Raw genomic sequence first — 26,958 nt, 5'->3', positions numbered from 1 at the left:
ATTCAGGTAAATTCTACTTGTCAACATTCAGACTTTGAGAAAGGAAAGGGTAGAGTCAGACTTGGAAAGCGTCGTCAGATCTCTCCTTATGAGTCAGGGGTCCAAATAACTGCTCCAGAGATACCGAGAAAACCCACTAGATTCTCTATATCTCTGGAACTTGAATTCAGAATGAAATTGATTCCTGAAGAACTCAGTCCTTAGTGTAAGAGGAATGGAGGCTTATCTTAATTATAAATGGATCAAGTTATGACCACTTCATGGAGCTGTTGTTAGAAGTATTGGGTGGCAGATCAAAAGAGATAGAGATAGATAGATAGATAGATAGATAGATAGATAGATAGATAGACAGACAGATAGATAGATGATAGATACATAGATAGATGATAGATAAATAGATAGATGAAGATAGATATGGTAGATGATAGATAAACAAAGACAGATAGATAGATATGATGGATAGACAGATAGATGATAGATAGATGGGTGAAGATAGACAGATGATAAAGAGAGAGATGATAGATAAATAATAGATAGATAGATAGATAGATGATAGATGATAGATAGACAAAGATGATTGATAGATAGATAGATAATAGATAGACAAAGATAGATGATAGATAGATAGATAGATGAATGATAGATAAACGATAGATTGATAGATAGATATGATAAGTAGATATATAGACTGATTGATTGATTGATACATACATACATAGATACATAGATATGATCGATAGACAGACAGATAGAGATAGAATAGAGGGAAGAAGGAAAATAAGGGCAGTGCTTTTGATTTGTCATGCTCAGACTTGAGTTCATAGTGGCAAGTATGAATCCTGGTCACAGAGAAAACCCCAAAGGCTCACTAGGACAGGGTGGGGCACTTTGTCCATTCTTGCTTACCTGAGGAACTTGTTAAGGTCTCCATGCTTCATGTATTCAAAGACCATGATGAGTGGGTCCCCATCACCACACACCCCATAGAACTTGACAATATGTTCATGCTGCAGGTTTGTGAGCAGCTCTGCCTCCCTCTGGAAGTCCTTCCTGGCAGCCAAGGTAGGATCCTTCAGGGCCTGAGAACCACACAACATCATCAGTGTTTAGCAACCAGAGAACAAAGAGCTGTCTTCTCCAGCTGGTGAAGCTATTACCACATCCTTCTGGACCAATGGTGAATATGATCTATTTTGAAACATGAAGGCAAAGCACACTGCTGAAGCCCTTTTCCATTCAGCATTTTGATTCCTGTCAAAGGAAAGCCCCACATCCCAGGCTCCAGCCAGTGAATTCAACCTATATTTATTGTCCATCCACAAGCTTCTCTCAGCATGAGTGGCAGGGAACAAAGCTATGAGACAGAAGGCCTGGAAGATCCCCGATCATAAAGCTCCCGTACAGAACAAGTCCCTCTGATACAGTAAACTGAACAGCACCACACAAAATGCTTTATCTCTGCAAATCACGAGACACTTCAGAAGTCAGGCAATGTCGTGATGCCATCCTTGGGAGTCCTTGTGTCTCAACGGTGAAAGAGGCTGTATTGACAGAGGAGAGTGAGCGCTTGGCTAGTCACTGTGTTCTCCAACCAAAGGCCTAGCAGAAGTTCTAGCAGGAAAGTAAGGTTAAAGATGGCAGATGGAAGCCTTATATGCATGCAAGACAGGGTAGACAGCTACTGAGTCTCAGTGCAGAAGGAGGTGATTAGCCAATGGAGGCCATTCTACCAAGATGCTATGACTCTTCCCTGTAGGGACTGCAAGCCCAAGTGTAACCAAGAGAGAAGTATAGATCTAACCATTTCTTATTCTATGAAGATGAATACAGCACAAAGAGCAAACACCACCTTTGCTGAGACTCAGAGGGGTACCTTAGAGTTTCGCAGGCATGTCTCCAGGGCCACCGAAACAAGAGTGGCTTCCTCATCTCAAATCCCACCCCAACTTCAATCAGCATCACCTCTTTAGAAAATTTACAGGATTTCACCAGGAAAAAAAATGTTCAATTAAATGGCCTACTAACAAAAATACTGAAAGTGACTTTTACCAGACCTGATTCTTATTTTTTTTTTGGACCAAGTTATATGCTGTACAGCTGAGAAATGATCCTGAATTCCTGCTTCCACCTCAGAAGTCCTAAATTACACCATGCTCTACCATGCTTGGTCTTATATGTACTGCTGAGGGCTGAACCCAAGGTGTTGTGGATACCAGGCAAGAATCCTGCCCACTGAGCCACAGCCCCTGCTCCCAAAACCTGTAATTTGATGTGATGGTTGTTTCAGCTCTGGTGGATACCTATGAATAAAGAAATATCTGTAATGGCCACTTGATACCGGCACAAAGAGTTGCCAGCCAAAGTGCCATGGGGAAAATAACCTTTTCTGGTGAACCATCTCCCTGCCATAGCCCTAAGCTACAAGACATAAAACATGAGCACAAGATGACCGAGTGTGACTCATTTATTTTCATGAGGAAGAGGTAGGAAGAAAAAACAGAGGAACTGAGCATGGGTGGGATGGGAGAGGGTGAGGATTTATGTGAACGCTGGATTTATGGGAGAAAAAAGTAGATCAGATTCGGGGCAGCCAAATGGCCTCTCTCCATCTCTTTAAATCATTCTCTCCCACAGCCTCGACATCAGGGGCAGCCATGGGATATTTCTGCTCTCAGCCCTTGGGCAGTAGCCACCAGGGTCTGTCCCTCAAGCTGGCACCCTGAACTGCAAGGCGGACAGAGTTCCTCCTGAGAGATGGAGCACAAGGCAGGCGCTGTCTCCAGGGCTTCCACACCCTTCCCCTCTCCCTTCACACTGGGATTTCCAGCTGGTGGGTCAAACCTGAAGTCCTTCTGTAACTGTCAAAATGAGGAGTATAGCAAGTGGGGGCCAGAGCTGTCAGTGACCACAGTACCCGGGGATTAATGCAACTGGGACGGAGATGACAGGAGAATAATGGGGAGGGAAACTGGGCCAAAAGCTCTCTGGCCCCGCTCATGGGATTCTATATCCAATACTTCCTTGGTTGCTGGGCAACTGCAAAATGGGTCACCACGAAGTGGCATGGGACAGAGTTGATGCTTATCATAGCCACCAACTGTTGGCACAGGAAAGAGGGTCTTGCCATGGAGCCTGAAGTTGGGGACATTCCTGGCCGGCTGCTTTGTCTAGCGAGCACAGGCAATGAGAAGTGGAAACTAATTCCTTGTCTTCAAAATGTAGGGGACATGTCCCTTCTGGTCCTGTTCTCCACATGCGCCAGCTGCTGAGATCTCCAGCCCTGAGCAAGGATTTCAGCTAGAATGTTCACTAGGACAGGGGGAGGCAGGAACAGATGTGCTCAGCAGCCCTAATCCTTCCCAGACAGCTGACATCTTCATGCTGGTCAACAGCTGCCTTGCATTTGCCTTTTCTGTGGTGGGGAGAAGATACTTCAAGGACTGTTATCTTTGAGATTTCATTAATACCCTGAAACTCATTTTACCATGCATAGGAGATATGCACAGTCCTGAGTGTTCAAGCAAGTACTCACACGTGTGCACACAAGCAACCTGTTTAGTTGTGTCTGTCCCTCAGAACCTGTTGTCACTTCCCCTTGTTGAGATTCACAGAGGGGGACAAAGAGGGGGTGGTTACCTCATGAACAGATGCCCGTTTCTCATATGTTGTCATTCCTCATTGTCTGCAGCATGAAACCCCAACTTCTTAACAGTCCTACACTGAAGAGGTCAGTTAGACCCATCTCCTTCCACTTTGACTCCCCAACTCCATGTTCCCCTCATTTATTATGATTTAATATCACTGGTCTTTCTGTACCTGTGAGCCTTTATCTGCCTCAGGACCTTTTTACTTAATATTCTCTTGGTCCTAAAGACTTCCAGCAGAGCTGTAGAAATAGAACTGGACAGTTGACTGGGTACTCGCCTGAAGAAGGACGCTAAAAAGAAATCCCACACTAGCTCAGAGTTGAGAAATAGACAGTTATTTATTTAAGGGTAGACTCACAAATCAGAATCCTCTGCTGGAACGGAGATCAGAAACCAAATCCCGCAGCCAGAAAACAGACTGGACACATGCTCTACTCGCATAAATAGTATAAGAGGCCATGCCCCAGTGGGCGGGTAACTACTGCCTGTAAGACTTCCTACAGCACCTCCCTTCAACTCTGCAGAGCATACTGACTGGGGCCATGGGGCCCAAAACCCTCCACAACTCTTGTCACCTACAGACGCACTGATGTCTCCAAGAGAAGTTTACTCTGGGAATTGACTGTGATTATCCACAAATTTATTCTTGAGAGTTAAACTTGATCATATGATCACTCCATGTAATGAGGCATCATAAGAAACAATTAAATATGAGTGGGAAGCTGGCAGTTTCCATAGACCCCAGGATGAATACTTTGCAAAGATGTGTTAAAGGTAAATGACTGAAAACAGCTAGTGGTGAAAGAAAGATCATGTGGAAAATTGAGAAAACAATAAAAAGCTGAGGTTTTAAAAACCCAATATGAAAGAAGACCATGAAGAATTAAGATCTAGCTTCCCAATAATTTACCACGTGTCCTGTGGCCACCTGATAAAACCAAGAGTCTTGCATGTATTATCTAAAATGAATGCAAGTCAATTCTAAACAAAATAGTAAAATGTTAGTGGAGTGTTTGCAAACACTGCTACAGATTTTAAGATCGCTGTTTTTTGTAGGCTTTGTGTGTTTTTCCTCTACTTATTTTTATTATCTATCTATCTATCATCTATCTATGTGTTTATTTGGGTTTTGAGACAGGGTTTTTCTGTGTAAGAGCCCCGGCTGTACTAGAACTTGCTTTGTAGCCCGCGATGGCCTGGAACTCACAGAGATCTGCCTGCTTTTGCCTCCCAAGTGCTAGGATTAAAGGCGTGCACCACCACCACTCAGCCTCTCTCCTTTATGTTTAAGATTATATCATATACCCCTCCCTACTCTCTTTCAAATCCTGGCCTCTTTTATTCATCAACTGTTATTGCAAGGGTGTGTCTGTGTGTGTATATGCATATGTGTGTGTGTGTGTGTGTTTTTGTGTATACCCATATTCTCAAATATAACCTGTTGAGCAATGTTACTTGTCTGTACGAGTTTAGGGCTGGCCCTTTGGCACTAGGTGACCACCGGACATGCTTTTCTCTGAGGAAGACCTCTCCCGCCCCATCTTTCCTTGTTGCCTGTAATTCCATGAGATCGCTACTCTTTGCTGATAATGTGTTGACTAAAGCACAGCGTGCTCTGCATGCTCTACTGGGCAATGTCAGGGGCATTTCTGTCTGTTACAATGAGAGCTGGCACCTACTGGACAGAGACCAAAATAGTCTGCTAAACACTATACAAGGAAGTCAAGAGCTCTTACCAACACCGCCACTAGTCCTGCTCTGCCACTAGTCCTGAAGTTGAGACATCCTGTGTTAAACTTCATAAATGACAAATAAAAATACATTAACCCCCCCCCTCCAAAAATCCCCCGAGATTCTGTCCTAAGAATTTTTCACAAATGCTTTCAGTTCTGGCTCCAATTTAAATCACTATAACTGGAAGCCATGAACATGCCACACAGATCAAAACAACCCTCCAATCCCAGAGAAACTCAAATGCTGAGGCTCAGATGTATTCAAAGAAATATGCTAAATCCAAGTTGTGAAAACTGTCACAACAAGAACTTGGATTCCTGCAGACCAGGCCCATATTTACTTCGAAATAAGGACATTCTCCAAGAAAATGAAGAAATAATTGCTTCTTATGAAAATAACAATATATAAGCCAACAGGATAGCTCAGAGAGAAAAGGTACCTGTCACCAAGCCTGAAGACATGGGTTGAGTCCCCTGTATTCATTGGTAGAAGAAGAGAATCAATTCCTGAAAGTTTTCTTTGGACTTCCACAGTTTCAGGTACTGTGCATATATACATGGCACAAAGACACGCAAACAAACAATGTGTATGATCAGTACACATGTACGTCAGGCATGGTGATGCATGCCTATAATTCTAGCACTTGGGAAGCAGAGGCAGGAGGATCACCACAAGCCTGAGATTAGGAGAGGCTACACAAAAGATGTCAGGTCAGCCAGGGCTACATAGTGGGATCCCATCTCTCAAAAATGGAAAAAAAGAAAGAAAACCACCAAGACAGACAATAAAAACAAAGACAAGTAAGACAGGAAGTGAAAAGAACAAAAATTAGACACCAATTAGATGTCTTGGAAATAAACCACGTGATCGGTTAAAGTTTAAAAAAAATTCTACAGACAGAAAAACTCAAAGTACAAGAATAATGCATTGTGCACTGGAAGAGCACTGAGCATCACTTGGGACACAACATAGAATGACAGAGAGAGGAAAAAAAAAATATATATATATATATTTGTATATGTATATATATGCACACATATGTATACACACATATTTATATGTATGTATACATGGATATTTATTATGTACAAAATAAGAAAATATCTCCCATGTGCCATGCAAGAAGTTCGCTTGAGTGCCAATGCTGTGTAAGTGGACTGGGTATTAAATGACTAATTGAAAGTGATGTTATCAACTTGAAACTATGAATAGTATTCCATAGAATCCCTGACAACTGATGGTTAGAAAAAAATACAGTCGCCGGGCGATGGTGGCGCACGCCTTTAATCCCAGCACTCAGGAGGCAGAGGCAGGCGGATCTCTGGGAGTTCGAGACCAGTCTGGTCTACAGAGCTAGTTCCAGGATAGGCTCCAAAGCCGCGGAGAAACCCTGTCTCGAAAAACCAAAAAAAAAAAAAAGAAAAAAAGAAAGAAAAAATACAGTCAGTAGAAGGCCGACTTTGAGCTTAGAATTTTGATCTTTCCCTAAGCTACTCAGTGTGGTTCTCTCTTAAGATGGAGGGTAACCACAGTGAGCTATAGCTCCCTGTCAACTATGAGATAACCAAGAAGACAGTCATGGCTCTTTGACATATTGCATGGCTAGGAAATGACGAGCAACCGTTTGCTTGCTTGCTTGTTTCCAGGCAGACTCTTACTATGTAGCTGTGTAGCCCAGGCTAGACTCAAACTCCTGATCCTTCTCTATCAGCCTCTTAAATACTGGAATTCCAGGTCAGTGCTACCAGAAATGGCTCCGTCTTAAGATATTTGCAATTCGGGATGGGTATTGAGAAGTTGTGCCCCTGCGTGCCTAAGAGCAACCAGAGTTTAATGTCTTGCTCTCACACAAACTATGCTCTGTTTTATCCGGCCTTCCAGTTGTTTTACAGGTGTTTGTCTTGGCTCCCCAGCAGGCTGCAAGCACCTTAAAAATGGGCTGTGTTTTCCACACCCTTGTTTATATATATTAACTTTTGAGTAAAAAAAACATTCACACACACACACAAAAAAAAAAACCAGATTGTAAACCTACACCCAATTTTGAGGAAACCTAATCTTGGTCTATGTGTGCCAGTGTCCTCCAGCAGTACAGAATTGCCCTCCATAAACATGAGAGCAGAGTCAAGAGAAAGGCTTGCAAAAGGATGAGAATCCAGACAGGACAGAGAGCAGAGAACTCGCATCCCTGGGTGGTCTTGGAGCACATGAGACTCTTCTGAGGTCCATGGGCTGGGCTAGGCAGCTAGCTCCATTGCTTGACAAATGGTGTCAAATTCCAGAGCCCTCATGAATTTCCCAGACCCATGGGGAGGAGGAGACCCATTGGAAAGGGCGCAACCAGAGACACAGTGTGTTTCTGCCTCACACATTCTGGCAAGCGCCTCTCTGTGCCAGACTCTCCACAGACCTGACCGAGACCCATGCTTCTCTGTCAATCTTTTATCTCCTGTGGAAAGCTCTCAAGCTGGCTCCTTTGCCACTTCCCAGACAGACATGGGGACAGCCAGTGGATGAGAGTCCTCCTACTCATTAAACATAACACAGCAGGGCAGACACGAAGGTTAAGGACAAAATTAGAAACATTTCTGTCAGCCTTGCCCAAGACACTCAAGTTCACTCCAAGAATGCACAGTATCAATAATCATTAGCCCTTTGTGGGACAATATTCGAGGTAATTATTTTCAAAACACAGATCAGCTGTCTGTGCCTGTTTTAGTAAAATCTCTGTCTTGGGAAACAGCCATTCGGGCAGTACATGTGATATCTGTGCTGCTTTCCCATTGGACAGACAGGGTTGAGAGACACAACAGTGCACAGCCTTCAGCACCTAAATATTTAGTCTCTGGTCCCTTAAAAGAAAAAAATTTGCAAGTAAATAAAAGCTCGGTGGGTCATATATGATGTGTCTAAATATATCAGTGTTGTCTGCATCAGGAATAAATACAGTTATTAAAAACAATTGTTGCTCATTGTTGAGCATTTACTTAGTCATCAACATTGTGAAGCCCGCCTTAAGTTCCGCCCAAGGTCATGGAGGTGATCAGTGAAGGATTGGGGATTTGTATCCAGGCTCTCCCTCTGCACCCATGCCAGATGGTGCCCTGCACTACCCTGTCTGTATCTATCAGATGTTTCACCCTCTATGGGCAGAGACAACCTACAGATAGATTGACTGGAGAGATACAAAGACCCAAAAGTCAAAGAAACATAAATTGCCTTCACAATGGAGTTTCCATCAGGCTATTTGGTACTAAAGATGGGGTTGTTCTGAGGTCCTAATGAGTGTCCTCCTCTGTGGTTATGCCTCTCATTTCCATCTCTAAGGTCATCTGTCATTCTGGAATACCATGCAAACTTCATAATGGCCTCATGCTGGATGCATGAAAAGAGGCCCCTCTATTCTCCTGACTCTATAGTGTGGTTCCAGGCCAGTGAGTCCATGTGACACTTGACTGGTGAACATGTCAAGGCCTGTCCAGCACTAATCTGGAGCGAGAAGGCCTTCTGTCGATTTGGGCTGGAGGAGGGTAATCAGTAGGAGCAAAGCTCTTTCCGTACTTCCCATCAATCCATCCCCAGTTGCAAACCTGCCTGTAACCTCAGGGGCACACAATCCTGTGGCTAAATATCTTTCTACAACTGCAGTTACCTTCTGCTTACATTCCTGGGAGACTAAGCTCAGATGTCATAGCAAGAATTTAAGAATGTATCCCAACCTCAGCCACCAGTTCCAGGTGCTGATTCTGTGACCATCCTAACCTTGGCTCCTCTCTTCCTCATGTGATGTCTGGTACCTTTGACATGGGGCTTCCCTGGCTCATCAGACAGCCCTTTTCATCCAGTTCTTCTCCTAAGACATGGCCAAATGTTTACTTAAGCAAACAGCATATGCTCACTCACTGAACTGAGTGACCTAAAGCTCCCCATTCAGTCGGAGCCTCTCAGTCAGAAGTCCCCAGGCATAGCCCCCTTACATATTGCTGTTCCTGACTTCTCAAACTAGGCATGTTTGGCCTATTGGAAGCTTGGCCGACTCTGGACCAAGGGTCCCTAACAGAGTCTGAGACCAGTTTAACACCACCTTCTCAATGGTCCTCCACCTCACAGGACCACCTCCAGCCCTGCCCTGGTTGCCCGTGCACCCCAAGATTTACCTTCACTGCCACGAGCATCTTGTCTTTGGTGGGGCTTAAATTGTAACACTCAGCCAGGAAGACCTTTCCAAAGGCTCCCTCACCCAGTTCTCTCTTCAACACGATGTCTCTCCTCTTGATGTGCTGGACATCTGTAGGAGCATGACAAAGGGGGACAGTCAGGTTCTGTCATCCATCAGAACAGCATGAATCCAGGGCGCTTCTGAGATCACAGTGAGAAAAGCCAAATGTCCACATCCCAGTTTGGGCACAGAAATTGTCATTTCGTTATGGGTGATGTCTGTGCCAGTATTCTACACCTCAACTTTCTGAGATGAAGACCAGAGCTGATGATAGCTTGCAATCCAGACAGACCAGGAATCAATGATGTTACTGAATGTAGATTGCTTCCATCTCCCGTGGTACCGCACATGAACTGGGGCACCTTGGCAAGATGCAGATTCTGATTCAGGGGTCCTGAGACTCTGCATCCCTAGCAAGTCCCCAAGGGATATCAATGAGCTGTTGGCAGCTCTTTAAACCCAAGGTTGCCAGGATGGGGTTGAGAATCAGGCTTGAATCCTGACTCCATGCCCCTCCTGGTTTCTCTCTCTCTCTCTCTCTCTCTCTCTCTCTCTTTCTCTCACTCTCCCTCTCTCTCTTTAGTTTGGGAAAGTTATTTAATCCTAGAGCCTCAATTTCCTCATTTGTAAAATGGTGTTAACAGGAACACCCCTCTCACTGAAGCCTTTTGATGAAGTAGATCATCCAGACTAAGAGGCTGACTCAGTGCCTGGAGGAAACATGTGTTCAGCACACACACACACAGACTCACACACATACACACAAATACAAGCACACCCACACATACAAACTCATACACATACGCATAGCCACATATACATACAGGTACATGCGCATATGCACACACATATACATACATATATACACATGCACATAAGTGCACACATGCACATACACAAACCATGTACACACACACATGCACACATATATACCTACACACACACATACATACACACACCCCAAGAGCACCTTCTTCAAAATAGAAAACATTTACAGGTAGCTAAAATTATTTCAGGCAAATCTCTAGCTGGCCAGTACAGCTCCTCCGAGAGAAAGCAAACCAATGAGATCACAAATGGCAAGTTCAAAGACAAGCCTTAGAACTGAGGTATGGGCAAAGAGTTGCCAGTGCCTCTGCTAATTTAGCAACCTAATTAAAGTGCGTCGGCCAGGAGGGAGCAGAGCTGTGACCTCAGTCCTCCCACCTCTTTGGAAAGAATGCTACCAAGGAATTGTCGAAGCAGGGGGCTGGCCATGAAAGGAAGTGAGGGGGATTACTCACCGACCTTTACATGAATTGCTCAATAGGCAAAAGCCCATTAAATGCCCGTATCGACATTAAGAAGCATGTCGCCAAGCCAGCAAAGAAGATCCTCTCAAATGACCTTGCTGAACAGTGAAAGCTGAAGGAGGAAGAGCCATGGCAGACTGTTTCCACGGTGAGGAACCACGTGACGACAGTGACAGAGGGGCATGACTCGGAGGCTGGGCCTACCGGCTTGGGAGGCTTGGGTACTGCTTTTTCCTCTCTGAGTTCAAATCCCACAGGGTCTAGCGTGACCTACCCTGTTTCCTTCTTCCTTCCAGGCAATCTTCAACAACAGGTAGATGACAACAGTCTCCTTAGCTGGAGAAATGGCTCAGATACTCAAAGCTCTTCCCTGTTCTGCATCTCTATCTCTGTCTCATAGCCTTTGAAGAGTGGTATATTTTTGGCTTGGCGGGGGTAAGGCTAAAAAAGTATGACTGGGAAAAATGAGTTTCGGTTGAGAAGTCATCTTCTCATCATGGCCTAGTCATTCCCAGGTGGCTAGTGATGACACATGGAACCATGCAGGCTGAGTTACCTGGCAAGACCAGGGAGTGAAAATGTAGCCTGGTAAAACAGCTCTCCAGCCCGGGGCCAGGTCTCACATTCCTCATCTATAAAATTCCTGCACTTGGGTATATTGATAAGTCTATCAATATTTGTATTGTGGGATTCTGTCCTCCGTGGACCACATGGCCATTGTGATCTTGAAATCACAGTGAGTCTAGCTCACACCACCAGCCAATATCTCCGTGAATAAAGCATGTGCTCAGGCGAGGACCTGAGTTCGGATCCCCAGACCAGACCGGTTGTAGTAGCTGTTTGTGTGATATTAAGATCTCATGGTGAGACTGGAGACAGAGGGAGTATACCTGTAAGCCTGTGGGCAAATCATCCTGGTATATATAGTAGCAAAAGAGGAGGCCTATTCTCAAGCAGAGAAGGCGGGGACCAACACAAAGGCTGTCGTCTGACCTCCACACACACTGTGGCATGAGCATGCTTTCCACAGACACACTCATAATATGTGCACATGTATATGTGCACACACACACAGAGGGGGAGGGAGGGAGAGAGAGAGAGCAGTCTTATTATTATGCCCTTATAGAGGGGCTGGGGACATCACCAGACTCTCAGCTGAGATGCCGGTCATTCTCTCCTCTGTGTTCCCATTCCAGCCACATGGAATCCTTCCAGCTGCATATTGTCTTGGAAGGTGCTAACATGTATAGCATGCAGTAGGCTGAGAGAAGACTCTGTTGATACAGTTTTGGACTCATGCTGAGGCAGGAGGTTTTGGTGATACAGCTATTTTTGGTCATTCACAATCCTGTGCCTCTAATACACATTTGCTTGCCAAGCTGGCCTCCATCTGCTCTTGGTATCCTACCTTAGGTGAACAGATATTTGTTGGTCCGTCCATCCCTAGAAAAAATATGCTATCAATGTATTCCGAATTGTAAAGATGGTAAATATCATTTTCGTCATGGATGGTATTTTATTTGAAAAGAAGGTGAAATGAAAGCCTAGCCAAGTCTCCCCCAGTTGCTGAGGTCAGTGTGACATCCAGAATGCAAAGATATGCCAGAGTGGCCAAACACTTGAGGAAAAGATGAGTTTGCAGTCAGATCCCCATCTAGCCTCCTCCTCACTTACCAATGGGCAGTCCCCTCAGAATCATCCAGAGAGTGTTTTAAGACCAGAGCACCGGACTCCTACCACAGAGATTACCACCCAGGGCATCCATCTTGAGTCCTGAGGACAGGCATCCCTAAGTTCCCAGATGACGCTGACATTGCCGATCCAGGAATCACCTTTTGAGGGCCACTGGAACTTGATGAGGTTTGGGCAGTGAGGGGTTAACTAATTGAGAAAGCCACAACCTGGCAACCTGCACCATGCCTCCCAACAAGTACATCACACTTCGTCTCCAGAAGACCATGAGAAGGTCATGGAGCTTGGATTTACTTCCAAGCCCCTCTAGCCCTTGCAAGCTCTATGGCTTAGTTTGAGTCAACTGTTTGAAGAGACTGAGCTGCCTATCTGTGCTCTGGAGAAGAAGCCTCTCTGGCTTTCTTGTCTTCAAGAAACCCCTCCCCAAAGGCAGGGCAACATTATAAAATGTCACTGGTCTGAGCTGGGTTGCCTGGGAACTTCCCACTCTCAGCAATACTGGGCACAAAATGAGAACTGGGGAGCTTGAGAAAGGGCCGGACTGCTCCTTCAGCTGCTATGCCTGGGTCATGTCTGAAAGCCCTTATTTCCCCTCTTCCTCCCTAGGCAGTAAGAGCTCAGGGTTTTGAAAGACTCAGAGGCTCAGCTGTGGGAGCGTCATACAGGAATGGCTTTCCAGAGACCTGTCGGGTTGGGGACCTGGCATCTTCTGCAGACTTTCTGCTGCTGGTGGTGTGAGCGTGGGCTTTGAGCCAGGCAGGGGCAGGTGAGCATGTTGTGAGAAACCCACCCTCCTACTTGCCACAGGAACATGAACAGGGCAGGCTAGAGCCTACCATGAGCCAAAGCATTTTGCTCCGACATGCAAATGAATTGTTTTAGGGACAGGGATATGCCCAGTGGCTCATAATAAAGGTTCCTTGTTTCATTCGTCTTCACAGTAAAGGGAGTTTAAGATCAATACATGTGTTTATTCCCGGTCAAGTGGTAAGAGCTAGGATGGGGAGAAAGAGCCAGAAATGAAAGTAGATTTCATCCCACCCCCAAATCCTTTTCCAATAAAGAATGAGTTTCTGGCTGTGTGGACAAGAAGCCCCACAAGGTGAATGGGAAACTTTGGCAGAGAAACACTGACGAGAAGCCAAGTGCACGGCATCAATCCCTTCCATGCGGATGCTTCATGTACCAAGGAGGCTGGACTCCAAAAATGCAATCTCAGCCGTTCTTTCCCTGAAATTACAAGCGAAGACGGATAAAACAAAGGGAATGTGCACATGGCCGGTCCTACAAGGTGTGCAGAGTTCATTCTCATAAGGACCCGAGAGTCACTGTGCTCCTTTCACAGATAAAATGAAGGTTTGTGATACCCTCCAGAATTCAGAGATAAATCACGGCCAAGAAAAGCCTTTCCTCTAGGGGATTCCCGAGCTTCTGTTCTTTCCTCTCCATCCCTAATCGGTCCTTGGTCTGTAGTCATCAAAACGGTCCTGTCCAAAGGTTAACCCTCAATTATCCACCTTAGTCTCCCACACTGCTCATCCTGGGACTCTCTTAAACACTGTCCCAATGGTAGGATCAGGAGCCTCCTGTTGGATGCCATTCAGAACCCACCATGTTCTGGGAAGTGTAGGGATGAGGGAGAGTGTGGGATTGAGGGGCGCTGAGGACAGGCTTGGAGTGGTGAATGGTTTCATTTTTCACGTCCACATGTCTCTTTGGGTCTGTTCTCTGCTTGTCTTTAGTTCCCATCATGCTGTGGCTAGTGAAGCCATCTGACCCACAAGTCAAAAGGGGACGGCTTCTCCTAAGAAAAGAAGGTATCAATCAGTCTCCTTACTGCCTGGCTGTCTGGTTGTCTGAACTGGCAGCATCCGGGTCATGAAGTTCAGGTTTTGGGATGCTGGAAGGGCAGAGGGGAAAGGGGAAATGCAGAGATGGTATGGGGGGGGGGGAAGGGAGTCCTATTTCCATTACTAAAGGGGCCGGTGAGAGAGTAGGGGCTGTTCTATAATGGAGAGGGCTCTCAGGAACTGTAAAAGATGAACTAGGACCTTCTGCCACGGCTCATCTCAAACTCCTCTTCACCAGAGATCCCCTGATGGGATCCCACCAGAAGAGTCCTCTGAATCCCACACGGCGAGTGGTTTATCTGATGCCACCGTGGAGCACGCATTTTGGTTGCTGCTTCCAGAATCCTCCCTCTGCAGGAAGGACCTGAGTCACCCTCCCATGGGTAAGAACTCACCTCAAGGGGGAGTCTTCTAGAACTACCGCAAACTTGGCCACAAGCACTCAGGTCCCTGAGAGGCCAGTGGATAGGCTGTCTTTGTGCATTGTCTGTTTGCCTGGGCTGCCTCACCCGAGACTGGGGGCTGACAATATTGAGAAAGAGACTTCTCTGAAAGCCCTGCAGTGACACACACAGCTACTGACTCTGGATGATCTGGTGTGGCTGAATTGACACACACTGGTAAGTGACAATGTCACATCCTTGTTCGCACAGAAAGGGGAGCCGGAAACGGCTCAGCCTCACAGCCCAGGGATGAACAAAGATCAGATCCCGCTAGAATTATCACACTACTCCATGAATGAAGCTGTTTTGGGGGAGGGGGGATATTGGGGTAGGGGTGGGAGGACAGATTCTCTATGGAATCCTGGCACTGCGATTTCCTAGCTGTGTTCTCCATCCAAGCCTCCAGTTGCTGGTCTGTAGATGGGCCACATGCATGGTAACTTCACAGAACAATTAAGAAAACCGACTTAAACTCTCAGAAAATTTGCCCGGGGAGATTGCTCAGTCATGAAAGTGCTTCCGTCACCAGCATGGAGGCCTGAGCTCCGTCCCCAGAACCTACCTGAAGAAAGCTGGCTGTGTGTGCTCCCAGTGCTGGGGAGGCTGAGGCAGGAGGATGCATGGGGCTTACTATCTAGCCAACCCAGCCTGACCAGGAAGCTCCAGGCCAATGAGAAACCCTGCCTCAGAAGGCGGCTGGCATCTGAAGAGTGAGGCCCAATGTCGACCTCCAGTCTCCATCCATACACATTTATAAAGCTTCTTTAGATAATAGACTTAGTAGGAAATATATAAACTATGATTGGCATTTAACATGTGCGTGGTTTTGTCTATCTGTAAGACCTGCATCTTCTAAAAGCCTCGCCTATGTGCAAATCAAGCAGAGGCTTGGAAAGAAATTGAAAGAAGGATGATGATTATCAACCTCTGGAAAACAAATGGCTTGAGGTGGCTCAGAGGTGGCAGGCACTGACTCCGGGTCCCCGCCAGTCTGCCCCAGCCTGCCACCACAACATTTAGCCTCCTCTCCATCAGAGTCAAAAATAGTTTGTGGGAGGAGGTTGGCCAGACAATGGAATAAAGACATCAAGAGGCAGAGGCAGCTGCCTCCTCAAGAGGGGTGTTTATCAGTGGAGATAGTCCAGATCCCCAGGACCCATGACTCCAAATTACGGCAATCCTGAATGCTGTGTGTGGTGCTGCAAACTCAGAGCCCTAAAATAAGCATGACCCTTAACTCACACACAGAATACCTTCAGCTCATTATTGTTTTCAGGGACTTATGCATGATCCATCCCTAAAACCTGAAGCAAAGGGGGCTCAGAAACAGCCCCAACAAAGCCCCAAGGGTTGGTCCCTTGCAACTCTCAGTTCTCAATTGATTCCTGGCATTATTGCCAAGGCCTCTTGGCTCTTTCTCTCATGGACCCTATTCTACACTGTACTTGCTGCTTTTAACTTGGCAGTATCCCTTATTCCCTTATTGATAATAAAAAATAGTTTCCATCAGTTGAGCACCTACCCATGCAAGACTGAGTAAGCACTTGCCTGTACCTCCCATCCATCTTTATAGGGCTCTAAAGTGAAATAAAGCCTGTTGCTCTTCTGGTACTCCAGAAGAGGGAGCTGAGGCTTGCCCAAGACCCCTCAGCTACCAGAGGTGGTCTGTTAGACTGCAAAGTCTGGTACAGTGATGCCCCCTATCCACAAAGGATAAATTGCAGGAGTCCCTGTGGAAATATGAACCATACATGCACAGCAATGGTAAAGTCTAATCTAGAAGATATAGAGTATATATTTAATAATATATGATATGTATGATATGTAATTATACTAACATAGGTGATAGTCAAGACAAATATTAATACTTTTAGACTGCCATTGACTGTGTGTACCTGAAACCATAGGTAACAAAGCTGTAGGAAAAGGGGGAGAATGAGTTAGCAGACAGCGGCCATTCTTCAGCCACCTCAAGCCCCTTCGCCTCTACAAAGAAATGCCCTGTGCTCCGAGTTGGAATCACTACACAGAAAAGAACGATGGCATCCATAAAGACAGATGCCATGTCTCTGCCAGCTCAGTGCCCACCACCTGAGCTCATGTTTCAAGAGAACTGCACTGAAAGGTCTAGAATTTAGGCCCCCACTGAGAAGCAAAGGATGGCCAAACCCTAGCATTGCTGTGTACTTGAAGGACCGGCGAGATTCTTGACTGCACAGAGCGGACAAGGGACCAGGGATAGGAAGGGAGAATCTCTGAGAAGTGTGTGCTTTCTTTGAACTAAGCAGACCACCTAGGGTCTTAGGCTGCTGAAAAGGCCCCAAAGAAAACATGAATCTGATACCACACATTTAATTACACATGAAATGGGAAGGCTTTAAGCGGGAAAGAATAACATTCGCAGAGCTTCAACTGTGGGTTGTAGAAATGGCAGAAGAAAGAGGGCCAGCTCCAAATCATGGAGGCACAGCCCTCTGCCAGGAGGGCAGGACCCCTGCCTTTACCATGGCAGGCACTTCTGTTACCAGCCCAGGCCTGCCCCCACCTTTCTTCTGGTGGTGTTCTGGCTGTGTCTCTCCAGGGGCTTGCAGACATTCCTTATGGTCTTATATATATATGAGCACCTCCCTGGCTAATGGCAGACTTTATGATATGGTCTGCAGCTACCCCAACTACCTCCTTATGGACAGACATGAGGGGATAGCATGGCAGAACTGTTCAAATAAGAATTTTTACAAGGCAGTCCCTGGATGATTTCTACTCTCTGAGTAAGAGCTCTTGAAGGAATGGCAAGAACCTCAGTAGAACATCATTCTAAGGTTGGAAAGCTAAGAGCAGAACTCGGTAGAATCTTTAAAATAACCATGCAAATGAGCTGACAGTTCTAAGGGAATGGAGATGGTGTCCCTGAACACCAGTGTTGTCCATTGCTGTTGCTGCCCCAAGGTAACGCTGATTCAGGACTGTTGATCACTCTCCAGCCCATCCTAGCATCTCCTCTCCAGAGTCCTGGGCTTCCTTCACAGCTTTAAAGCATCCCTAAAGCATGCAAGTCCAAAGGCCACTGCCATGTGTTACTGGAGACCATCAGTTAAGCCTAGCACAGCGCCCAGTATACACAAGGAATTCACTAAATGTTTGATGAGGAAATGAATAAATTAAAGTCCCATCTGAAGCATGGCTGGAAGCAGGGAGAACACTACAAAGGGAAACGAGGAAGGGAAGTTGGGGGAGTAGTTAAAAGGAATGAATGAGGATGGGAAGGGATCCAACAAATCCCAAAGAGCGGAATTATTTATATCCTGAGGCCAAGGCTTGCCTGAAGACTAAAGATTCTGTTGTACTAGGACAGGTGTGAGAATCCCTTCTGAACCCTTCATCTCTGACACCTCGGACTTCCAAACAACGAGCCTCTGTGGTCTGGTCTGCTGGGGAACAGGGAGCATAGGTCACGTCCCCGGGGCACGAGCATCCCCTGAAACCAGCGGCAGGAATATAGGACACAAAGACAATGCATTCCCACCAAGATGAATAAATACATAAGACACCCTGCTGTTTCTGGACTCAGCGAAGAGAGAGGAGCAGAGGAGTACTGTCTGTTCTGGGGCAATTTCCAGCTCACGTCTCCTGAGGCAAGTTCAGCAAGGAGGGCTGAAGTTCCTATGTGCCCCTGTTCCCAGGTGCTAGCCTCTGAACTCCACTTGTGGGACTACGGACAATCACGGACACTGTGGCTCCTGCCATCACCTCCCTAACCACACCACACCTGCCCTCTCATACCCACACCATTGTCTGCTTGGTATGTTGGCCCTTCTTGGGGGCAAGAATGCCTCTGGCTCTCATTAAGCCCTGGCTGCTGGAGCCAAGAGCAGAGAGCAAAGGAAGTCCCCAAGGAAAGCCATCTGGAATTGGGAAGCTAGGTGCTGAAAGATGAATCTCAGACTCTAGCTAGGAATCTGTCCCTCCGACGACTTGCCTAGCTCCTTACATCCTCCCTCTCCTAGCCTGGCTAGCTCCTTCTCGATGAGATGATGATAAACCCTCATTCAAGGGCTGTGTGCTACACTGCCACCTCCCCAGAGACTCCTGTGCTCCAGCAGCTGCCCAGAGATGCTACCTCAGTCCCACCCACCCCCCTTTAAGGGAGCAATCTCCACCCTAAAAGTCTTTTTTTGTGAATGCTTGTTCTCACAAGCAATCATGGGCCAAAGTTATTTCATACTCATTTCTCCCTGCTCTAGAGTTTTGGGCCAAGGTCTAGACTTCTGGGCACCTGGAGCCTTGATTATCAAACAAGAAGCTTTTGGCTCAGGACAAACTGACAAAGGCAGACTAGAGGATGACAAGAATCCATCTGTGGGATCCACCGTGGCCTTTTTTTTTTATGTATATCACTTTCTTTTATGTATATCACTTTCTTTTTTATGTATATCACTTTCTTGGATCTGGGAGCAAATGGAGTCCCTTTACAGGAAGGAGAGAAAACAGTGTTAGGAGACTTATCTAAATACGCAGTGATGTATCAGAATACAGAATGCCACACACAAAAACGAAGAAGAGACAGAAATGAACATCATGTTAGAGGAAGGGAAGAACATGTCTTCGGGAAGAGGCAGCATTGGGTAGAACTGCGCCAAACAGGGCAACCACTGGGTTGTCATGGATGACATTAAGCAAGTACTCATCTCAAAGAATAGCCCATGAGAAGTCAATGAGATTATGTGTGCACGGTGATGCATCTGAAATGAATTGAGTGAACAAATGGACCAGTTTATTCTTCCCTCTTCCACCCCACTTAGTTTCAGTGGTCCTCCCTGATGATGGGACGATGCCCTGTTCAGTCTCAGTTTCCTCCCCTAGAAGACAGAAGTAATACTAACAACACTAATGCTTCCACTCCACAAAGTCATGGTATCTTTAAATGAGATAAGAAAAACACTCACACTGTGGGAGCAAAGGCAGCTGACAGATCTTAGTCTGTAGCATCAACTACCTTGAGTTAATATTTGTTTTTAATTTAAAATTTAAGATTATTTTGGCTTTTTGGGATACAGTCTCCTTTGTAATTCAGGCTACCATGGAAGCGAAGCTCCTCCTGTTTTCATTTTCTGAGCTCTACGATGACAGGTGATCGATGCCATGGCCAAAACAGCATCATTTTTAATACCTAATTTCAAAACTCTGATAATGTGGACCAGAATCCTTAGACTGTTTCCTTATAGCTCCCTACACAATGCTGGAAAAGGACCACAGATACCAGCACTAGTCATTCCTAGTGACTGGTGGCCCACACACTTCTCCATCTGGGGAGCCCACCCCCACCTCCAGGAGCAATCATCCACCCATTCCCCTAGGGTGACATTTTCCTTCTGACACATCCTCTTGATTTTCTTTGTTCTCGGAGAGATCCTTCTGCCATCTCCAGAATGTCTATCTCTAACACAAAAAGAGGTTACATAGACCCATGTCTAGTTAGACTGTCTTCCCTTATGTAAGATCAGATCAGGGGCAGCTGGAGAAAGGAGCTCCAAATATCCTTGCTGTGGAACTAGAGAAGCGATGACCTCAGCCAAGATGAGCCTCAATTCTGATGTGATTCCATTGAGTTCTTTGGGAGGGATAGGAATCCGGGCCACTTATGGGCACAGGCCTGGTCTTTATAACATCCATTTACCCCTTTCCAGTAGAAAACTTCAAGGCTAAAGAAATCTACCCACAGGGGCTGGAGTGATGGCTCAGTGGTTACGGATACCGACTGCTCTTTCCAAGGTTCCAGGTTCAGTTCCCATGTCTGGAAGTTCACAACAGCTTTTAACTCCAGATCCAAGAGTATTCAACATCTCTACACTCTGTGAGCAACTGCACTCATACGTACATACCCATACACGTAATTAAAGATAAAATTAAAAAGAAAAAATCCACTCACTTTTGCTCTTCCCCTAAGCCATGAACTTAATGACAGGGAACACTTTTTACACAGCACTAGGAAGCAAAACAGGTCACTCAGTGAGGACCAGGGGACCTCATCTGAGAGACTTTGGTGGCTTTTCTTCGGGAAGATTTTATACTGGTTCTGTTCACAAGAGGAGAGCTCTGAGGCCACTGTAAAGGGGGAAAGGGACAAACAGGGGGAAAGAGGATTTCCACACAAAGTAGTATATCTCCCTGGGAATCCCTAATGCTCAGAGTCTTTCTTGAACAAAGAACCATCTTTACTCTCCTTGGAGCAGGGTTTAAAAGTCTGCAGGCAGCTGTCACCTCTTAGGGCAGAGGCATGTTGGCTAGAAAGAGTTCTTGCCCTCTGGGTGAACAGAGCTACAGTCTGGTGGTTTGAGGAATCCAGACCTGAGCTTCCTGTCTTCCCCCAAGTGCATGAAGGGGTAGTGATCATGTGTCTCACCTGCTAATCCCCACATCCTCTCTCTGCCCCAGAGACTGACAGCTACCTCTCATTCCAGCTCGGCTCAGCCCCAGCAGAGTCTCCTTTAGCCCATCAGAACAAAGTGCTCTTTGCCTCTGCAGGCTAACCCTGCATACACCCCTTCATTTCCAGCCAGGACTCCTTCAAACAACTTCAAGGTTTGGCCATCCCTTCTATCAGGCTCTGTTGGAAGCCCCAAGGCCGAGATCCAGACTGTTCAGACTGTGAGGGAGCCCAGGGAGTCCACGCTGGGACCTTTCCAAAGAAGATGCTGCTTTCATTCCCTACCCCACACCACCATCCTACACTGGGGCTCCAGCTAATCTCTTACCTCCTCACTCCCGCCACTACCCTCTCTTAATTTCCTGATTGAGCCCTCATTCTGGACGTCCTCATCTGGACGTACGGCAGGAACAAAGGCAGAGAACAGAGCCTGCGGGTCTCCCTGCACAGACCCTGGGCGTAGGCAGCCTGAACTTGGAGCGGCCAGCAGATTCGTTCCGCACGGCCTCCCGGTTTGGAACCCTGCTTCTCCGTGTTGAAGCCCACTTACTTTGCCAGGTGTTTTCCCACCACAGCCTCTGAGCTAATTTCCAAAAGCTCCCCCACACCAGATGTTAAACACGCTGGTCGGTGAGTTTCTGCACTATCTCCTGATCATCCCCACCCCCCCTCCCATAATTCTACCAAACACACACGCTGCCACCACCAAAGGAATGCATGAAATTCGGGCACTCCCACCTGATCTACGAAATCTTCCTCTCTTACATTAAATCTATTCAAGTTCACCAAGCTCTCAGCTTGCAACCTCTGTGGCACTGGCTGAGGTCACTAGCAAACACTTTGATATGAATGATGCCTTGGACCAGAAAACATTCTTTTATAGTTTTCTTGGTACCAAAAGAAATTGAGTGGCATATAGAAATTTATGCTCTGAAAAATGTCCATAGCGTATATGTTTAAAGTTCTTTAGAAAGTTCTAGAAATTGAAGGTTAAGAGGCTACTGGGACTGGCAGTCAGTGGAATGGGGAGAAGTATCCATTGGACACCCTGGACATGTGCTGCTAGCAGATGGCTATGTCTCACTGGTAGCTTTGACCAATCTCCAAAGAGACACCAACCTCAGCAACTCTTAACAAATCCCTGCTCCCAGACTCTGCAGGTGGCCCCCATTCCCCTTCACACTAGCCTTGGGGGCTTTCCTATTCTAGCTCCGCAGATGCACTGTGGCTACATTCAACCGTAGACTGGTTCACTTTCTCTACTCTGCCAAAGAACAAGCTCTTCCTCGCATCCTTGCCCACTTCCATGTGGGTTATTAGTCCATGGATGCTTTGTTTACTGCTTTGTCCCAGTGAGACCCTGTGTGTGTGTGTGTGTGTGTATGTGTATGTGTGTGTGTGCGCGCGCGCACATGTGTGTGTTTATGCTGTTTTCTCTCTAGTATCAATCTTTATTGCCATTAGAGGAAAGGTTTGAAGAGTTTCTTAAACTTATACCAGGATTCAGGCAGGACCCAAGGCCTGAACTGTTGATCTGATCTTCTCATGCCAACACTCTTAAGGGACCAACCCTCAGCCACATCATCCTATGCACAGCTCTCTCAGTCCCGCTAACCATAATGAAAGGACATGCCAGATAAGTCACCTCTTACACCAGCTTGTTACTCTATAGGACAACCCTTACCCACTTCCCCATTTTCAGCACAGAGAATATAGCAGCTGGCATATCTGGCCAGCTCCTGCAAATATATCACATGTTAACTCCAATGGATTAACTGTTCCGTGTCTGAGTTTACTCCAGGTCCTGACTTAAGCAAAAGGGTTTAGGAAACACAATGAATAAAATAAGGAAGGATTTAAATATCTGGATTGAAGACCTGTTTTGTTTTTTTTAAAAAAAAAAAAAAGTAGCTGCAACAGAGCAAAGACACTTGACAGATGTGCCAAAATGAGGTGGTCTTCCGTGCTGCCTAAAAGAAAGTGCTGAACAGGCCAATGTTTGGGAAACAGAGCTTGTGCCGTTCCTGTTGTTACTAACTTAAGATGTAAGAAAGCCCGTGTCATGCTGCTGGCTGTGTGCCGCACTTGAGCTTAACGACTGGTAGGAACATGTGAGCCAATATAATAATGCTATCTGAAAGTAAACAAGCAATCTCTACAGACCATAGCGAGCTTACGGGATCTGATTTTTTTCTTCTTTTTGAAAGTCCTTTCATTTATCACTCACCATGCTTTGGCTAGCGTGTGACAGGGAGAATCGTGAATTGCCAGACCAGTGTGGCTTTCTATGTTACAGCAATGGCTGGAGCTGGAGAAGCAATGCTTATGTCATAAATGGCAAAGGCCCCAGCTCTGGCCTTAACATGCCACTAACTAGCTGCCACTAACTAGCTGCCACTAACTAGCTGCATGAGTCGGCGGATTTTGCTTCTCTGAGATGACTTGTTTGAGAAGTGCAAAGTACTGCTGATATTTGTAGGGAAAAGTGATTTGTTATTAGTCAGTAACTGTCTTACCTAGCACCATGCAGGCACTACGTTAATGCTTAGACTATGATGCTCGCTCACTTTTGTACCTGGACACAGACACAGCACAGGCCCGAAGATTGTAGCTCCTCTGAGAACACATGTGCCCACTTGACCCAGGAAGCCACTTTCAGCAGTAAATAATTAGGATTGCCCAGGCCCCCACTGCCAAAGAGAGCCCTTTGTTTGGATGTGTGTTATCGGCTACACACCCCAGAGGGTCAGAGTTTCTGGGGGTGAGGAAGGCTTGAAGAGACTGGCAGGCAACATGCAATAGACGACATGCTTCCAGCAGGTGGAAGCCACATTGGGTGAGCTTGGTGAATGCCTTTACATAGGTATACTGAGTCACAGGCATGGCCAAATTCCCTGTCTGAGACCCAGTTAAGAAAGGCAGATAGAATGCTGGAACACATCCATGCACACAAAGCCTGTAAGGGACCCTTGTTCTAAGCATGTCTGATAAGCAATGCCAACGACTCCAGCCAAGTCCCCACAGTGGCCAAACTAGACAAAAGAAAAACAGCTCAAAATAGATGTCATTTTTTGATACCAAAGGGCATGAGGGTATCAATCTGGGCTCTGTCATGTGGCCAAGGGACTGCATGCTCATTAAATCCATGATTACATGAGTAAGTGTGTGCCAGAAACTGGCCATTGTGTGGGGGCACAGGGAATTCAACTCTCCTCATCTGATCTTCTTGTGGGTCTACAGAAAAAAGAACAGTCACCGGGAACATTCGGTGCTTTTCCTGTTGCTTCAGTCAAATACTTGGTGAGGAGTAACTTAAAGGGGTTTATTGTGATTCATGGTTTGAAGGGATACAGTCTGTCTGGGTGGACAGGGTGTGTCAGAGGACATAACAGTGGAAGCTGCTTGCGTTCCAGAAGATGGTGAAGCTGACGAACTGAGGCCAGAGCCAGGATTAAGCTATAATTTATAGTCCCAGCCGGTGACCTAACTCTTCCAGTGAGACCCTTCCTCCTAAAGCCTCCATAGCCCCCTAAGACAGCCATCATCAGGGGACCAAGTGGTCAAAGACCTAAGCCTAGGGTATCTTTCACACTTAAACTATAGCACCCAGAAATTCTAATACCATGTATGTGATAAGTTCCATGATCAACACCCTCAGGGCACCTGTCTGGTATCTTATCCACCTTTCTTAAGCCCCAAATGTTTTATGTGTAAAGGTTAAAAAAAAAAAGTCTTTGTGAAATGTTTTACGTGAAACAGTCAGATGAAAAGTTTCCGGTTTTGCCATCCTTCAACAGCAGCAATAAAAACTGGCTGGCTGGGAATGTGCCTCAATTGGTAGAATTTTTGCTTAACATACATGAGACCCAGCACCCCATAAACTAGATATGAGGGTATACATCTGTAATCCAAGCATTGGGGAAACGTAGGAAATAGTATCAGAAGTTCAAGGTCATGTTTGCCTGAATAGAAAGTTTGAGGGTAGCATGGAATACAGGAGATACCGTCTCAAAAATAAATAAACAAGAGACTTATCAAATGCTCATTGTTATTTATGCTGCCGTGGTATTCTTTGGCCTCTTTTTTTTTTCTGTTTGTTTTTAAAGTACAGGGGATAGAAACTAGGGCCTCCTATCACCAAGCTATACCCCTAGCCTTGTCAGCACCTTTTAATAGAAAAGAGAGTGTTTTCAGTAAGTTCCTACTGGGTCTGAGAGCTCCTGCAGGCTCCACTGGGTACAGAGCGCATTAATTAGTCTGTGTAAATGCAAAAGCAGGCACGAGGCTGGGTAAGGAAAGTACTGAGCTGCTTTGGGCACTGAAGTGTGGTAACCGGATTTCCCTGGGGAGAAATGAGTGAAGGGAATGAGGGAGACTTGGAAGAGAAGAGGGGAACAAGGCAACACGGAAGGTCTGTTACTGAGGTAGCTGGAGAACTCTGAAGAGGAGCAGCTACGATTCACCATTGGGCTAGTATACGCAGCTGCAACAGAAATTGTCCACACGCCATTATGCTAGAGAAGAAGCCTGCGCCGCAGATGAGTAGCATTTTGAGCACGAAAGAGATCACAAAAGGCAAGTTCAAGTAATGGGATGAAAACTCACAAAACCAGGAGTGTACATAGGTGTTGAGATAATCTGCACACTGACGCCCCTTAATGAAGGCAATCTCTTCAGCTATGTCATGAGCAGCAGGTCTGCCTCAGCCTCCCCAGCCTTGAGCATCCTTGGAAGGCTGTGAGCAATGTCTATACAGGGAAGAACTCTCAGGCTCTCAGCGGCCATCTGGCTTATGCAGTCATTATCCCATTCCCTACCAGGCCAATTTTGTATCTAACGGACTTTCCTGTGTAACCTAGGCCAAAGGACTCATGGTCTTTACCCATGAGCCTGACCTTCCCTGTGTGGCAGGTGAAGGGGGCAGCTTATTCCCTCAGTAACATTTAGTCCACGAGGCTTGCTTGATGGCTCCTTCCACAGAACTCCCACTCTCAGTAACAAACCCATTAAGTTCCCCCTCAGACGGACCTCCAGGCTGTCCTGATCCTGCTATGGATCAGCTGTCCCCATCATGTCACTTTCCTCCCAACCCAAGGTGTGAGGCTTTCCCTCCTGGCCCACGGTCTCCAAGCTGAGTGTCCATTCTCCCACTCTTCATCTCCCATCTTGGATCATGGTCAGCAAAACTATATATATATAGTTTTAAACTTAAGGTAAGAACTTAATTCCTTCTTCTGAGTTTAGAATAAAATACTAACGCCATTAAAAGCACTGCTTACTGGGTTTGACGAGACCTGGCCCTCCAACCTCATTGCCTACCTCGCTCTGTCTTTTGTGTGTCTCTTCCTTGTCTCTGTCTCCATTTCTTCTTTCCTTCTTCCCTCCCTCCTTCATGTTCTATCTTACAGTGCTAGGGGTAGATTCTAGAGCCTTACAATGCTACAGAATCACTTTATCACTGAGCTATATCCCCACCCACCACCCCTCCATTCTAGACCCCTCTTCCTTCTTCTCTATTCAAATACCCCAACGTTAATGCCTCTACAGAGCCAGACAGCAGCCACGTGCTGTCTCTACTACTCACTGCCTAATTATCCACTCAAAAGAAGTCACTTCTAACTCAGAGCAGTGTCGATGGTCGATGTTAGCCCTACTGC

At 46.1% G+C, this 26,958-nt stretch overlaps 1 protein-coding gene across 3 annotated transcripts in view; it reads right to left on the bottom strand.

The window, feature by feature from the left end:
- Ntrk3 (neurotrophic receptor tyrosine kinase 3) overlaps positions 1-26,958 on the bottom strand; it is a 358,909-nt gene that overhangs the window by 57,335 nt on the left and 274,616 nt on the right. For all 3 annotated transcript variants that reach the window (XM_041656675.1, XM_041656673.1, XM_041656674.1), the window contains 2 exons: positions 9,539-9,669; positions 907-1,079 (listed from right to left, as the gene is read on the bottom strand). In XM_041656675.1, the coding sequence (XP_041512609.1) occupies positions 907-1,079; positions 9,539-9,669 (304 nt within the window). The remainder of the gene's footprint in view (positions 1-906; positions 1,080-9,538; positions 9,670-26,958) is intronic.

Source organism: Microtus oregoni, unplaced genomic scaffold (genome assembly GCF_018167655.1).
Source record: "Microtus oregoni isolate MIOR12 unplaced genomic scaffold, Mior012 000000F_ref0000247, whole genome shotgun sequence".
NCBI classification, from domain to species: Eukaryota; Metazoa; Chordata; class Mammalia; order Rodentia; family Cricetidae; genus Microtus; species Microtus oregoni.
This window is presented reverse-complemented; position numbering and strand designations above follow the sequence as displayed.